Below are 14,688 nucleotides of genomic sequence, written 5' to 3'. Positions count from 1 at the left end.
GGATTTTCTCAGTATTGAGTATCATCTGAAAACAGGTGTACTTTGACCTTCTCCATTCCTTTTATTCCCTTTCTCCCCCTTGCCTGACTGCTCTGTTTAAACTTTCCAGTGCTGCACTGTTTTAAGTAAGAGTAATGAGCTGCCCACAGTGCCACACACCTGTCATTCAGCACTCAGAAGCCTGAGGCAGGAGGGTGACCACTACTTCAAGACCAGTCTGGACTACATAATGACATTCTGTCTCAAAGAAAGGAGGAAAAAAAAAGAGAATGGTGAGAAGACACCCATTCTTCCTTCCTGATTTCAGAAGGAACACACTCAGCTGTTGGCACTTAGTATGACACTGGCTACAGGTTAGTCATGTATACCCTTTATTATGCTGAGATATGATCCTTGTATACCCAATTTCTTCAGGATTTTGATCTGGAAAAGGTGTTGACATTTATCAAATGTCTTTTCTCATTTATTGAGATGTATTTTTCATCCTGGATTCCATGTATGTGCTGTATTACTTTTGATTTAAGTACCTGGAATGAGACAAACTTGATCCTGCTGTATGATCTTTATAATGTGTTGGTGACCATGACTTGCAAGCATTTTATTGAAGGTTTCTGCATCTATGGTGATTAAGAATACTGGTGTATAGTTATATTGTGTTCTGTTACGGCTTCTACCTAGATTCTCCCCCCACACTGCCAAAGCCTCATGAAGTCACAGGTGAGGGCTTTTTCAGAAGTGGCTGGATGTAGAGTGTTTGATGCTAAGAGTAAGGGTGTGTGATTAGAAATCAGTCCACAGACTGGTCTGGCACTGCTGGAAGCCCGGTAGCCTAGATATAAAGGGAGCAGAAAGAAACTGCTAAAATCTCTGTATTTACTGCTTGCCACCCTCTGCCTGCCCTGCTTTGCCATGGACTGTTCACCCTCTGAAGTATCCCTCTGCTACACCACCTGCCTCGGAGCCAGCTGACTATAGGCTGACACCTCTACAAACTGAGCCAAATAAGCCTTTACTCCTTTAAATCTGGGTGCTGGGTATTTTGTCTCAGAAATGAGAAAGGTAACTAAAACATTGTGCTTAATCAGACTTTGATATCAGGATAGTAGAACTTAATTCATAGAAAGAGGTTAGAAACATTCCATTTGATAAAATAATTTGAGGGGAATTGGTGCTAGTCTTCTGTAAAAGGCTAGAACTCAGCTGTGAACCCATCTGCTTCTCAGTTTTTATTTTAATCTAAATTTCACTGCTTTGATTTGTTGTTGTTGTTTTTTGTTTTTTGGTGGGGTTTTTTGGACCAGGGATCAAACTTACAAATCCACACTTAACAGAAAGGCACGTAAGCCGCTGTGCTAAATGCCTAGCCAACTCAGATTTTTAATAACCTCTTAGCTCAGTTTTGGCAGGTCTAACATGTCTAGTTTTCAATTTCTCTTAGAATTTTCCAAATTTCTTCTTCTTCCTCTTCTTCTTCTTTTCTCCTTCTCCTTCTTCCTCTTTTATCCTTCAATAAAATGAATTTGAAGAATTTTCCAAATTTATTGGTATGCAATTTTTTAAAATATCCTTTAATGATATTATGGATTTCATGTTTGACTTCATTTATTTGGAGCTTCTCTCACTTAGGGTTTGTCAATTTTATCTTTGTAATCAACTATTTCAATGATCCCTTTAATAATTTTTTGTCTGTATTTATTTCTACTCTGATCTTTACTGTTTTCTCCTTCTATTGATTTTGGGTTTAGTTTGTCATTTTTAAATGATTTTTTGATGCACCATTAGGTTGAGATACTGATGTTTTTCTAATGCCAGCACTCTGCTACAAACCTTCCTCTTAGAATTGCTTTCATTGTATCTCACAGGTTCCTGTGTGTTGTGTTTTCATTTTCATTTCATTCTAGGAATGGTATGCTATTTCCATTTTCATTTCATTCTAGGACATTTTGCCTCCTCTAATTTCTTCATGTTTGGGAAAAAAAAGTTTGTTTTTGTTTTTGTTTTGTTTTGATATAGGGTCTTGCTATGTAGTTCAGGCTTGCCTTGAACTCACTATGTAGCCTATGCAGGTTTCAAACTATCAGTGGTCCTTTTGTCTCAGCCTTCTAAGTGCTGGGACTACAGGGGTGTGCCACCAAGCCTGGCTTGAAAGTTCTGTTTTGTTTTGTTTTCTTGAGACAGGATCTCACTACGCAGTTATGGCTGCTCTTGAACTATGACATGTGTCTATGAAAAGAATGTATATTCCACTATTGTTGGATAGAATATTCTGCACATCTGCTAAGTCCATTTGGTCTAGAGTGTAATTTAATTCTGATGTTTCTTTGCTTTTTATTTGGATATCCATCCACCAGTGAAGAGTGGGAAACTGAAGTTACCCACTATTATTTTACTGGAACCTATCTCTCCTTTATGTCCTGCACTTTTAAAATAATTGAGAAATTAAGTTCTCTTCATAAATACTATGATCATTATATCTTGACAAACTGTTCCCTTTATCAATATATGTAACCTTATTTGTCTCTTAATTTGGCTTGAAGTCTGTTCTGTTAAAATACAAGGGTAACTACGCCTGCTTGCTTTCAGAGTCAATTTGTTTAGAATGTCATTTTCCATTTTCCTATATATGTCTCAGCCAACCAGGTGTGTTTCTTGAAGACAGTAAACAGCTATCTTCATCTTTTAAATTGTACAATTAAGACAATTTATATGCATGGTTATTGAAAGGTATGTACTAATTCTTATCATTTTGTTTTTCTTCTGGTTGTTTTAAATAATCTATGTTCATTTCTTTCTGTCTTATACATCTTAAAGGTTTGATGGTATACTAAATTGTTTCTTGATTCTCATTTTTTGTCTATTCTTCTAGTGAGATTTCTTGTACTTAACGTTGAATTTATCTTATTCTTCTGGCTATAGGATTCCTTTAATATCTTCTTTAATGCTGCTTTAGTCCTCATAAAGTCTTTAAGTTTAAGCTTACCTTGGAAAGTCATTATTTGTCCTGCAGGCATAAAGGATAGTATATCTAAGTTTGTAGACACTGGTTTTCAGGGCTTAAAATACATCATTCCATGCCTTCCTGACCTTTAAAGTTTCTGCTGAGAGATCTGTTTTTCTGATGGATTTGCCTTGGTGAGTGACTTTGCATTTCTCTCTTGCAGCTTTTGATACTGTCTTTATTCTGTACTTTGGGCAATTTATCTATAATATGATGGGGAGAGTTTTTCGGTCATGTCTAAGAGTTCTAAATGCTTCCTCTACCCAGATACTCATCTTTCCCATGACTTGAAAATGTTTCTAATTTTTATCTATTTCATTAACAGATTTTTTATTCCTTTAGCCTATACCTCTATTTTTTTTGGTCTACATTTAAGATTCACGTTTGGTCTTTTAATTGTAACCCATGGGTCTTGTATGTTCAGTTCATATTTTTATTATTGTCTGCATATGATAATTAACAACTTTGCCTTCAAACCTTGGATTCTTTCTTTCTGATCTAACCTATTGGTGAATATTTCAGGTTTTTACTTGACTGAGTTTTTCATTTCTAAAGCTTGTTTCATTCTTTTCCAGGACCTCTATCTCTTTAATAAATTACTTTTCATATCCTTTTTGTCTTTCCTAGTTCATTTGGCGATTTAATTGCATCATGTCTGAATTCACTGATTATTTTTACAATCAGTGTTCTGAATACTTTGTCCAGCATTTCATTCACTTATCTTAGGATTTCACTAGCAGAGTTACCAGCTTTTGGAGACATCGTGTTGCCTTGTTTGTCATTGTTTGTGTTTCTATGTTGATATCTGAATACCTACTGGCATGGGTATCTGTTCCAATTTTTATGGTAGGGTCTTCTTACCAAACACTCTTTTCTTCAGGGCTTGATACCCAGTACCATTCAAGAGAAGAAAATCATAACACAAAAACAAAATACATAGAAAAAACAGTAAAACCCAATAACAGCAGCAACTATACTACCAATAACAGTAGAAAAGAGAAAAATGCAGGATTAACTTAAATTAAAAAGTTAAAATTAAAAAGTTCCAAGTTTAAAAAGTAAAACTAATAATTACAAAATAATTTCAAAAGATGGTTGAAAAAAGGAAAAAAATATAAAAATAATAAAGATGAGATAAAAAGACAAAGAAAAATAGGTAAAATTACGTAAAAGAAAAAATGAGAACAAAAATGAAAAATAATGAGCCTCTTAATTCTTTGTAGCCAAGGTACTTGGATTGAAGAAGCTTCTCTCTAGATCCTCTAAATCTGGAATCCACTAAGTATGGGAAGCAGGGGAATGGAGGAGGCATCAACTGAGGCCTATTGTAGTTCTCAGTTCTCACCAACAGGCAATTGCTGTATGCAGGCTGAGCCCTGCTCCAAATTTCCCACCAGGCTAATTAAGGGTATGTTGTCTGCAGTAGGGATGATTTGTGGTATACACACCCAGAGCAGCCACTAGCCCCAAAGCACTTCCTGGCAGGCAATTACTTGCCCCAAAGACCCTTGATGGCTCCAAAGTAAGTGTGGTGAAATGTGAAGCCAACAAAAGCCCCAGTGAACCTTGGTGGTTTGGAGACAGGGCATGCTTCAGAGGCCTCAGCCTATGGACCCATGAGCATGGCAAATATCCCAAGTGGCAGCAAATCACCAAATGTCTCAGAGAATGGAGGAAGCAAAAATAAACCACTGAGTTCTGTGTTGGAGATGAGTTGTCTTACTTTACCATTGGTAGAACAAAAATACCCAAAACTCTTTCAAGTTAAAGGAGAAAAGGTTTATTTATTTTAGCTCACAGTCTGTGGACATTTTAGTCCATAGTTGGCTGGCTCCAAGGCAAGGTGGCATTACAGAGAAACATCAAAGAGGGGAAACAGTCGTGGCATGGCTGGCATAAAGCAGCAGCCTGTCTTCTTCTTTCCCATTTTCTTCCATCCAGGCTACAAGCCCAGGGGTTGGTGCCAAACACACTCACGGTGGCTCTTCTCTCTTTAGTAAATTCATCATCCACACCCAGAACTAAACCAATCACAGGCTGATTCAGTTATCACCCACAACCCAGTACCACACCCCCATGATCTAGTCACTCCTAAAACCCCCATTTATGAGCTCACTAGGTTTTGGGAGAACCTCTAGATGTAAGCCATAACATGAGGAAATCATGGAAAGAGCAATCTTCTGGCCTCAGCCTGAATGGTGTTAAGTGCTGGCACTAACCACAAGCAACTAGTCTCATTCTTCACCACAGAGAGTGCAAGCATAGGGCCCTTCTTGGCCTGCACATGTGTTGTTTATATTTCTCATGAGATCTGAGACAGCCGTTCCCCATCTCTACAACATCCAGTCATAACATCCGGGAACAGTGAATTTAGTCCTTAACAATTGGTCCCTTCCTCAAGACAGCTTCTAGGTAAGCTCTCTAAAAGAATGTACATGATGTAATTCTTCTCTACAGTCAGCTGGTTACATAGGAATCGATGTCAAAGCAAATCCCTGTACTAGATGAAAAGCTTGTAGGAACTGAGGGTCCTCCCAAAGTGAAGACTGCTAGACTTTACTTTGGAGGGTGCCTGCATTCTCCAGGCTTACTTGTGCTTGCAGCACTGGTCTCCCTCCCACCCTCAATCCAACTCCTGAGCCAGGGTTGGTGCTATAGATTGCTTTGTACTTCTCTGAGTTATTTTCCACTTCTCTGTGCTTGTGAATTTTCCAGTCATCTTTTTTTTTTTTTGTCTTTTTCATTTTTATTGGTACCGGGAATCGAACTCACGACCGCCTGCTTGCAAGGCAGGTGCTTATGCCGCTGAGCTAAATCCCCAGCCCCTCCAGTCATCTTTTTGATTCCTGGAATTTTTCCTCTTTTTTCCTCAGAATATACTTTCTCCTTTGTTGTTCTCTTTACTTGCAAAGTTGTGTGACAGATACGTGTATTCTGTCATTTACCAAAAAATTTCTTTGTGGTTTTTTATTTCCATTTTTTTAGAATTCTAATTTGACTTGTTTGTAGTTTTTGAGTATACCTCTTTGTATACTTTATAGTGTATGCATATATACTACATTGCATACACATAACTTACCATACGTGTATTTTACCAGTTCAAGAGAAAATACTGGAAATTTACCTCTCTCTGTCCCTTCTCCTATATGAATAAAATAACCATATTCTCCTACATACATTGAGAAACGCATTCAACTGTCAAACAAACATCTGAAAATTAAAAATAAATATGTAAATAGGAAATTTTATTTACCTATAGTTTGGCTCTCTATATGGCATATATTGTGCTTCCTTCTTCTTCCTGTTCCAGAATTCCTTCCAATACCATTTCCTTTCTGGCTGGAGAAATTCCTTTATCTATTCTTCTAGGATAGATCTGCTAGCAACAAAGTCTTAGTTTCTCCTCACCTGAGAATGTTTTAATTTTCTCCTCAATTTTCAAGGATATTTTTCTTTGATACAGAACAGTGAGCTGATAGTCCTTTTCTCTAGAATTTGAAAGACAATACACTTCCCTTCTTACCTTCATAGTTTCAAATTTTTAAAATATGTAATCTTTTGAATTTGGTACCCCTGTACAGATAATATATTGTTTCTCTCTGTGTGCTTTCAGGAATGGTTTGCTGTCCTTAGTTTTTCAAGTTTAATTATGAAGTATCTTGGCATACACTTGTATGGGTGACTGCTGTTAGGTACCCACTCACTTTTAATCTGTTTTATGCCCTTGCCGCCCAATTAGGAGAGTTTCAAATCATGCTTTCTGAGAATATTTTCTCAGCCTACTCTTTCTTCTATCTCTTTCTGGCACTCTGACAACCCAAATGTAAGGTTTGTTATAGTTCCACCTTTTGTTATAATTCCACCTGATCCAACACTCTATTCATACTTCTCAAACGTATTTTTCTTTCTGTTGCTCAGATTAGATAATTTCTCTTTTTCTATTCTCACATTCAATGATCCATTCCTCTCTCCACTGTTGGAAAAACTAGGTTTTCAATTTCATTTACTATATTTTAAAAACATTTTTATTGCAGTAAACTACATATAAAATTTAACATTTAAATTATTTTAAAATATACAACTCAACAGTATGCAATATATCCACAATGCTGTATAACCATCACCACCCTTCATTTCCAGAATTTTCATTATTCCCCCCAAAACTTCTGTAGTTATAAAAAAATGGTTCTGTCTCTATGAATGTGCCTATTCTAAGTATAAGGAGAATGAAACAATATTTGTTCTGTCTGGCTGACTTTACATGACATGTTTTCCAAGTTCAATCATATTGTAGCATGTATCCAAACTTCATTATTCTTAGGGAACTGAGTTTTATTATGTTCCCCAGGCTGACCTCAAGCTCTTGGACCCAATCAATTCTCTTGCCTTAGCATTCTCTCTGAAACTACAATCATGAGCTACTTGGCCTGGCTGGAATTTCATTTGTTCGTAAGGTTAACCCTCTGCTGTAAGTGCATAGGACATTTGGTGGTACTGTTGTTCTGAGATAGTGTCTTATTATACTGTTCAAATTCTGAGCTCAAGTGATTCTCCCACCTCAGCCTCTTGAGTAGCGGGGACAACAAGCCTGCACCACTGTGCAAGGTCACACATTATGTTTACTCATCCTTTTGTCAACGGCTATTTGGATTGTTTCCAACTTTGGGTGCCTGTGAATAATGGGGCTATGAACATTTGTGTTTGAGTGGCTGAGTCCCTGCTTTTAATTCTTTAGTGTATATATGTCTGGGTAGAATAGCTGAATCTACGGTTATCTATCTTTGACTGTTATACTGTTTTCTATGGTTCCTGCCCATTTTACGTTCTCACCAGCAATGCAAAAGTGTTCTAGTTTCTTCATATCCTCATAGACACCTGCTATTTTCTGCAGTACTGACACAGCCATCCGAATGGGAATGAAGTGTACCTCATAGTGGTTTTGATTTCATTAATGATTGATGATGTTGAGTGTCTTTTCATGCACTTATTGATAAGCTGTATATCTTTTTGGAGAACTCTGTTTAAGTCCTTTATCCTTTTTATTTTTTCAGTGTTGGGGCTCTAACTAGGGCCTAACATATCAACCTTTTGCCCATTTTTGAACTGGAAGGTTTTATTTTGTTTTGGTTGTATAACAGTTCTTTATATATCCTAGATGCTAAGCTTCTATCAGATATACAATCTAAAATTTTTTGTCCTGTCTATACTTTTTAAAAAATTTTTAAAACACAAGTTTTAGGTTTACAGAAAAATTGGTCAAAAATTAGAGTTCTCACATACCCTTGTCCCCTCCTCCCTGTGACAGTCTTTCCTGTTATTCGTATCTTTCCCCCCCCCCTTTTTCTCCTTTATCGGCACCGAGGATTGAACTCAACAACCACCTGCTTGCAAGGCAGGTGCTTATGCTGCTGAGCTAAATCCCCAGCCCCCTGTCATTCATATCTTATACTGGTGTGGTGTGGTGTATTTGTTAAAATTCATGAACTGAAGCTGGACATAGTGGTGTATGCCTGAAAGGGGCCAGGGAAGTTGCTCAGTGCAGAACTCTTGGGTTCAATTTCCACTTCCACAAAACAAAAAATAAGTAAAATATTTAAAAATTGATGAACCAATACGATTCTTTATTAACTAAGGGCACTAGGACTCACTCTAGGTGTTGCTCATTTGGTGGATTTTTATGTATAATGCTATGTATTCAGCATCACTATATATTACACAGTAGTCTCACTGCCCTACAAGCTCCCATGTATCACCACCTACTCACCCTCTCCTCCCAATCCCTGATAACCAGTGCTCCTTTTTCAGTCTCCACAGTTCCTTTTCAGAACTTTGTGTAAGTATAAACACAGTTGGTAGCACTTTCAGATTTTCTTTTACCTTGCAATGTTCTTTCAAGTTTCCTCCACACCTTCTCAAGGCTCAATACATAATCTTTTTTTTTATCATTGAGTACTATCCCACAGTATGTATATATTGTAGCTGGGTTATCTATTGCCTAATGAAAGACATCCTGATTGCTTCTACTTTTGGGCAATTATAATTAAGTCTGATGTAAACATTTGTGTGTAGATTTTTCTGGGGCTAGTTACCATATAATTTGGTTCTCCTTTGTAACTTTTATTTCTCAAGTGAGACTTTATATTATTAGTTTCAAGTGGGCTGATAATTGCTTGTTGAGCTTTTACATGAGTGCTTTAAAATCCTTGACAGAATATTATAATAAATTACATTTTAGTGTTTGCTTCTCATGACTGTCTTTTCTCAGAAATTTCTGATTCCTGTGCAGAGGAGTGAATTTCTTTTATTGCAATACATGATTATAACACTTTGGATCCAATGGTCTCCCATGATATTGCTGCTGCTAGAAAATGGTGACACTGTCTTATTGCGGCTACATGGGTTAGAATTCCAGTTTCTCCATGGCCGCCTTCACTGACACCTGAGGAGGGCAGGCTCTCTGATACTCAGAGGCAGGGGTGGGTGTGCAGGCTGCCCTTTTCCTAGTCTTCTGACTAGGATGGATGTCTTTTCTGGGTTTTTTGGTTTGTTTGTTTGTTTTTTGACTGTGCTCAATGTCATTTCCAGGTGCCAGTTATTCTAGCACTCTGTCTAGGATATATGGAGAAAAAGAAAATATAAGATCTCCCTAATATGTTCTTAGTGTCTTGAGGTCCCCAACTAGTTTTCCTACCTCTATCTACCTTAACTAAGTTTTACGTATATAGTCTTCAGAGGTGCTAGCTGTATTTAATAGGAGGAATAGGAAAAGGTAAGTCTACTTTCTCTCTCGAGAAGTGCCTTCTTAAAACAGCTATACCATATTCTAGGCACGAGGAGAGCAGAAACAGTACTGAACTTGAAGTTCAGAAGACTGGGTTCAAGTCCTGGCTAACCTGAAGTTCACAGAAATCAGCTCTTATCTGAATGTTATAATTATTTAACCTCTTAGAACCCCAGTTCTCATCCCTATAAATGGGAATAACATAAGGTAATAATACCTTATTTTAACCATCACCTTGGCAACTAGTGAGTTCACAAGTTGGAAATGATTAAGTAAGATCTATGCACTTTCAAGCACCTGATAGAACATTGTACACAGTTTGCACTTACTCCCTCTGAATCCATGTGTATCAAAATGGTTAAGGTAAAAATCAAATGATTTTTAGACTCATTAGATTTTAACAAGCTCTGAAACAGTAATTATTTATTCTCTACCTCCTTGTTTTAAAGTAGGTTCCCATCCCCAACTAACTCAAGAGAAATAGATGTGTAAACTAAAAGTAACCTGTAATTTCAGTGCAGAGATGAATTTATCTTGCTTTTTCACTTCTTGTTCTAGCTGGAGAGTATTCTGGTTTTTTTCAGCTTCAGAAACTGGAACCCCTAGACCAGAACGATGTTCTTTGGTGGTAACCTAATAGAAAGAATGGAAATATATACAGAGACATTTAATTTAAAATGGCTCTGTGATTTTTCACAATAATCAATAAACTCTGAAAATCACTAACATTCTTAGATACATTTTCAATAGCTATTAACTATCACCCACTGCAAGAGAATTTCAAGTTTTATCTTCTTAAAATTATTTTTAAAACTGGGCCAGGGACTTAGCTCAGTGGCACAGTGGCTACCTGGCAAGTGAGAAGTTGTGTGTTCAATCCCCAGTACCAAAAAGATCAAAAAAATATTGTTTTAAAAAAAAACTTTATTTCTGTTTTCCAAATATAAAACTAAATACTAAACTTGCTTCTCAAAGACACACTCTACCCTGACATTATTCTAAGAGACGTGAGTCAGTAACAAAGTAAGCCATATACCTCTAGGCCTACACTGTCTAATACAGGAACCATTAGCGACTTGGCTGCTGTAGGTACTGCAAGTCAACAGAAAGGTTTTTTTAGCCCATATTACAAAGGGCTAAATTCCCTACTATATAAATAATTCTTATAAAGGATAAAGGGAAATAAATGCCCTAATAGAAAAACTGGTAATGACATTTGGACATTTACAGAAATGTTCAATTTCAATCTTTGCAGTGGACACCAATGAAAGCAATACCTTATTTTAACCATCACCTTGGCAAAGACCAGTGAGTTGGATACAAAACTTAGCATCTTTTTTTTTTTTTTTAAATCGGTACCAGGGATCGAACTCACAACCACCTGCTTGCAAGGCAGGAGCTTATGCCGCTAAGCTAAATCCCCAGCCCAAAACTTAGCATCTTTACAAATCACTGGTAGCAGTGTAAATTTATACAGTATTTGTGCATAACACAAACCTATCAACAGCATAAATGTACACAAAGGAATCTTGTTTAAATATCAATTGTTATTCACATTAGACCTCAGATTCTGCATTTTTGAAGCTGTCCTGCAGTCACAGTTTGGTTGATATCTCACTTTTAATTTCAAGAGCCCATTTAATTAAAATGCACAGCTGATCAACATTTAAGAGTTTTTCATGTCAACTTCATTAGATTGAGAAACACCTAGCAGATTAGTAGAGCACTCTCTGGGGTATGTCTGGGTGGGTGATGGGGAATGGCCTTGGGTACTATATATGATCTTTTCTTCTCTGGAACTGTTTCCCACCTCTGCTTTCCACATATAATGAACTGAGCAGTTTTTCTTCATCCATCACTTCTACCAGAATGTTTCTACCGGGAGACCAGTTCAACCATGAACTGAATCCTCTCAACCCTGAGCCAATTAAAACTCCCCTTTAAATTGTGCATGTCAGGTATCAGTGACAGGAAAGCTGCCTAATACAGAAAACTTATACCAAGGGTGAGGTCACTGCTGTGATCCTACCCAACGGTAGTTTAGAAGCCTTTGGAACTGGTTTATGGGAGGAGTCTGGAGATGTGGGCTAGAAAAGGCCTAGAATGATACAAACAAACTGGGTGTGGTGGCACATCCCAGCACTTGGGAGGCCAAGGCAGGAGGATTGCTGAGAATTCAAAACTGGCCTGGGCTACAAAGTGAGCTCAAGGGCAACCTAAACTGCACAGTGATACTGTCTCAAAAAGGAGGAAGGGAGGGAGGCAGGGAGAGAGAGAGAGAGGGAGGAAGGGAGGGAGAGAGAGGCAGGAAGGGGGGGGTGGGGAGAGAGAATGAATGAATATGCTATCAACAGAGCCTGATGGGTGATTCTGGTCAGAGCTCAGAAGCCCAGACTGTTAACAGGAATTGGACAGTAAAGGCCACCCTCAGCAGGTTTCAGTTGGGAACAAGAAGTCCATTGGCATCTGGAGTGGAGGGCATTTGTGTAATGTTCTGGCAAAAAGTCTATATGGATTTTCCCCATATCCTCAGACTTTCTGGGAAGTCTGAGGTTAAAGATGGTGAACTAATTAATCTGGAGAAGATAATTTCAAAACAGCTCAACATTCAGGCTGTGGCATGGTATTGCTGATTATTTAGCCAGATTTACAGACAAGAAAAATTTGAAAACTTGCAGTTTGGCCTAGCAAAAACCATGTGTAAAACTGGGATGGAGTTGTGGCTATTAAAGAGATTAGTGTTATTAAAAAACAAAACCCAAGTATTTTACAGAAGAATAAAAAGAAAAATAACTTGAAGGCATTCATGAATCAGTAAGATCCCCAAGATCCCAAGCATATAAAAGCATCACCCTTTCTTTTGAGGACAGAATCCCTGCTTCAGAAGGATGTCTTAAGGAATTGGTTCCTTGGGATTCATTTTGCCATGCTCAGCCATCCAGGGACATAAGAGGCATTGAACCATGACCTAAGGGAGCCTGGCTACTTTCTATGGACAGCAGACTTTGGCATCATCAATGGGATACTAGTTTTTTACACATGCAAGAACACAAGAGCTATGGGAGTCAGGTTTCCACAAACATTTCAAAGGCAAACCAAGGAGCCCCTAAAAGGACAGTACCTCTAGCTGTGGTGCAGTGGACACCTCAGGAAGTAAGAGATGCCAGGAATGTGGAATGTCAGCTGACAAAAGCTGAATGTGTCAAGCAGCCAGCCCTAAAAAGAAGCTTTGTGGCCTGCGATCAGCAAGGACATAGGGGTTGCTTAGTGTGGTGCGTGTCTAAAATCACAGCACTCAGGGAGGCTGAGGCAAGAGGATCACTATGAGTTCAAAGCCAGCCTGGTCTACACAACCAGACCTTGGCATAGCCATAAAGGTGGGGCCACCCATGTCCTTTGGAAATCACGTTTACCACTTTTTGTGCTCCCGATGCTGTATATGCAGCTATAGGACTTAATGTTTGCCCTGCTGGTTTTGGTATTGCTTTGTTCTGATTCCTCTTCTTCCTCCCCTTCCTTCCTTTTGAAATAGGAATGTTTACCCCATGCCATCTTTACCTTCATGTCTTAGTTATTTTTCTCATTGCTGAGACAAAATACTCGGTCCCATGCCGGCTCCTTTTGGGCACTGTGGTCCTGCTCTATCTTCCTGACCATGATGAATTGAACAACTCTGCTCTACCACATGCTTGTGCCGCGATATTTCTGCCTTGGAACTAGCTATCAGTGGGCTGAATCCCTGAACTACGAGCCAAATTAAAACTCACTTCCTGGGGTCTGGGGATTTAGCTCAGCGGCATAAGCGCCTGCCTTGCAAGCAGGCAGTCCTGAGTTTGATCCCCGGTACCGATAAAAAGGAAAAAGACAAAAAAAAAAAAAAAAAAAAAAGAAAAAGGAAAACTAAGTTGTGTGTGTTGGGAGCTGTGTCCCAGCAATGGGAAAGCTAACTAAAATGCAGATTTTTATTCACAGAAGACCTGAGATTCTTTTGCATCTCAAAAAAAAAGCCGTCTTGCAATCCCAATTTGGTTAATGTCTCAGTCTGAATTTCAAAGGTCTACTTTGTTAAAATGTAAACTTGCTCAACATTCAGAGTTCTTAATTCTCACTTTCCAAATTTATCTCCTAATTGAAAACTGCAAGAAGCCCTCTTTGCAAGACTATTTTACATATTCTTACCACATAAGCACTTTTCTCAATTTAATTAGACACTTTTAAGGTCTAGGCTGAATTCCAAATTTTCCAGGTTTTCTCTATTATTACCACTGTATAAAAACCACTTTTGTAGCTATTTATTTCTTCTGGATATGTCTTTTTCACAAAGTTATAAGACTCTTAAGAACAAACAACATCTAGGAGCTATTTTTCTCCATCAACTCACCAGTACAGTTTTATTCAGATTGATAATGAAGCAGTGTACCAAAGGAGATTTAACCTTTTTGTTCTCTCTGATAAGCTGGGTAGTCAAATGGAGATTCTGTAAAATTACCTATTAGGCTAGTCTAGGAATTAAAAATAGAAACAGTCCAGGAATTCATGTGACAATCATGAATAAGTATCTTGGAGCTGCTTCAGAAATAATAGATATGCAAAATAAAAGGTGAACAGGGAGATAGATCTTTTGCAAAAAAGAAGTCTGAGTCCAAGAGCTGGAAGAGGAGGAGGGTGGGGAAGGGGATAAAGAAAGAATTAAGAGGTGTTATGTACATGCACCAACTCCCCATGATGAACACAATCACTGTGTACTGCATACGTGTACTAATTTTAAAATTAAAAAATATGTATAAACTAAGATAATTCTCAAAAACAATCTAGTAGCCTCCCACTGGATTCAGAATAAAATGCAAACTTTCAAAGGACATACATGATTTGTTCCCTGCCTTCACTTAATATATTTGATATTCTCTTT

At 37.9% G+C, this 14,688-nt stretch overlaps 1 protein-coding gene across 8 annotated transcripts in view; it reads right to left on the bottom strand.

Annotated features, from left to right (window-relative positions):
* Tsga10 (testis specific 10) overlaps positions 1 to 14,688 on the bottom strand; it is an 87,705-nt gene that overhangs the window by 68,191 nt on the left and 4,826 nt on the right. For all 8 annotated transcript variants that reach the window (XR_010040785.1, XM_063229890.1, XM_063229888.1 and 5 more), the window contains one exon: positions 10,284 to 10,412. Coding sequence is in view for 5 of the 8 variants with exons in the window: in XM_063229884.1 (XP_063085954.1) it covers positions 10,284 to 10,412 (129 nt within the window). In the remaining 3 variants the exon portion in view is untranslated. The remainder of the gene's footprint in view (positions 1 to 10,283; positions 10,413 to 14,688) is intronic.

The sequence above is a fragment of the Cavia porcellus genome, unplaced genomic scaffold, assembly GCF_034190915.1.
Source record: "Cavia porcellus strain 051 isolate PalLab524CR breed Dunkin Hartley unplaced genomic scaffold, mCavPor4.1 scaffold_18, whole genome shotgun sequence".
Lineage (NCBI taxonomy): Eukaryota > Metazoa > Chordata > Mammalia > Rodentia > Caviidae > Cavia > Cavia porcellus.
The sequence above is the reverse complement of the archived record's forward strand: the minus strand, read 5'-3'. Positions and strand labels throughout refer to the sequence as shown.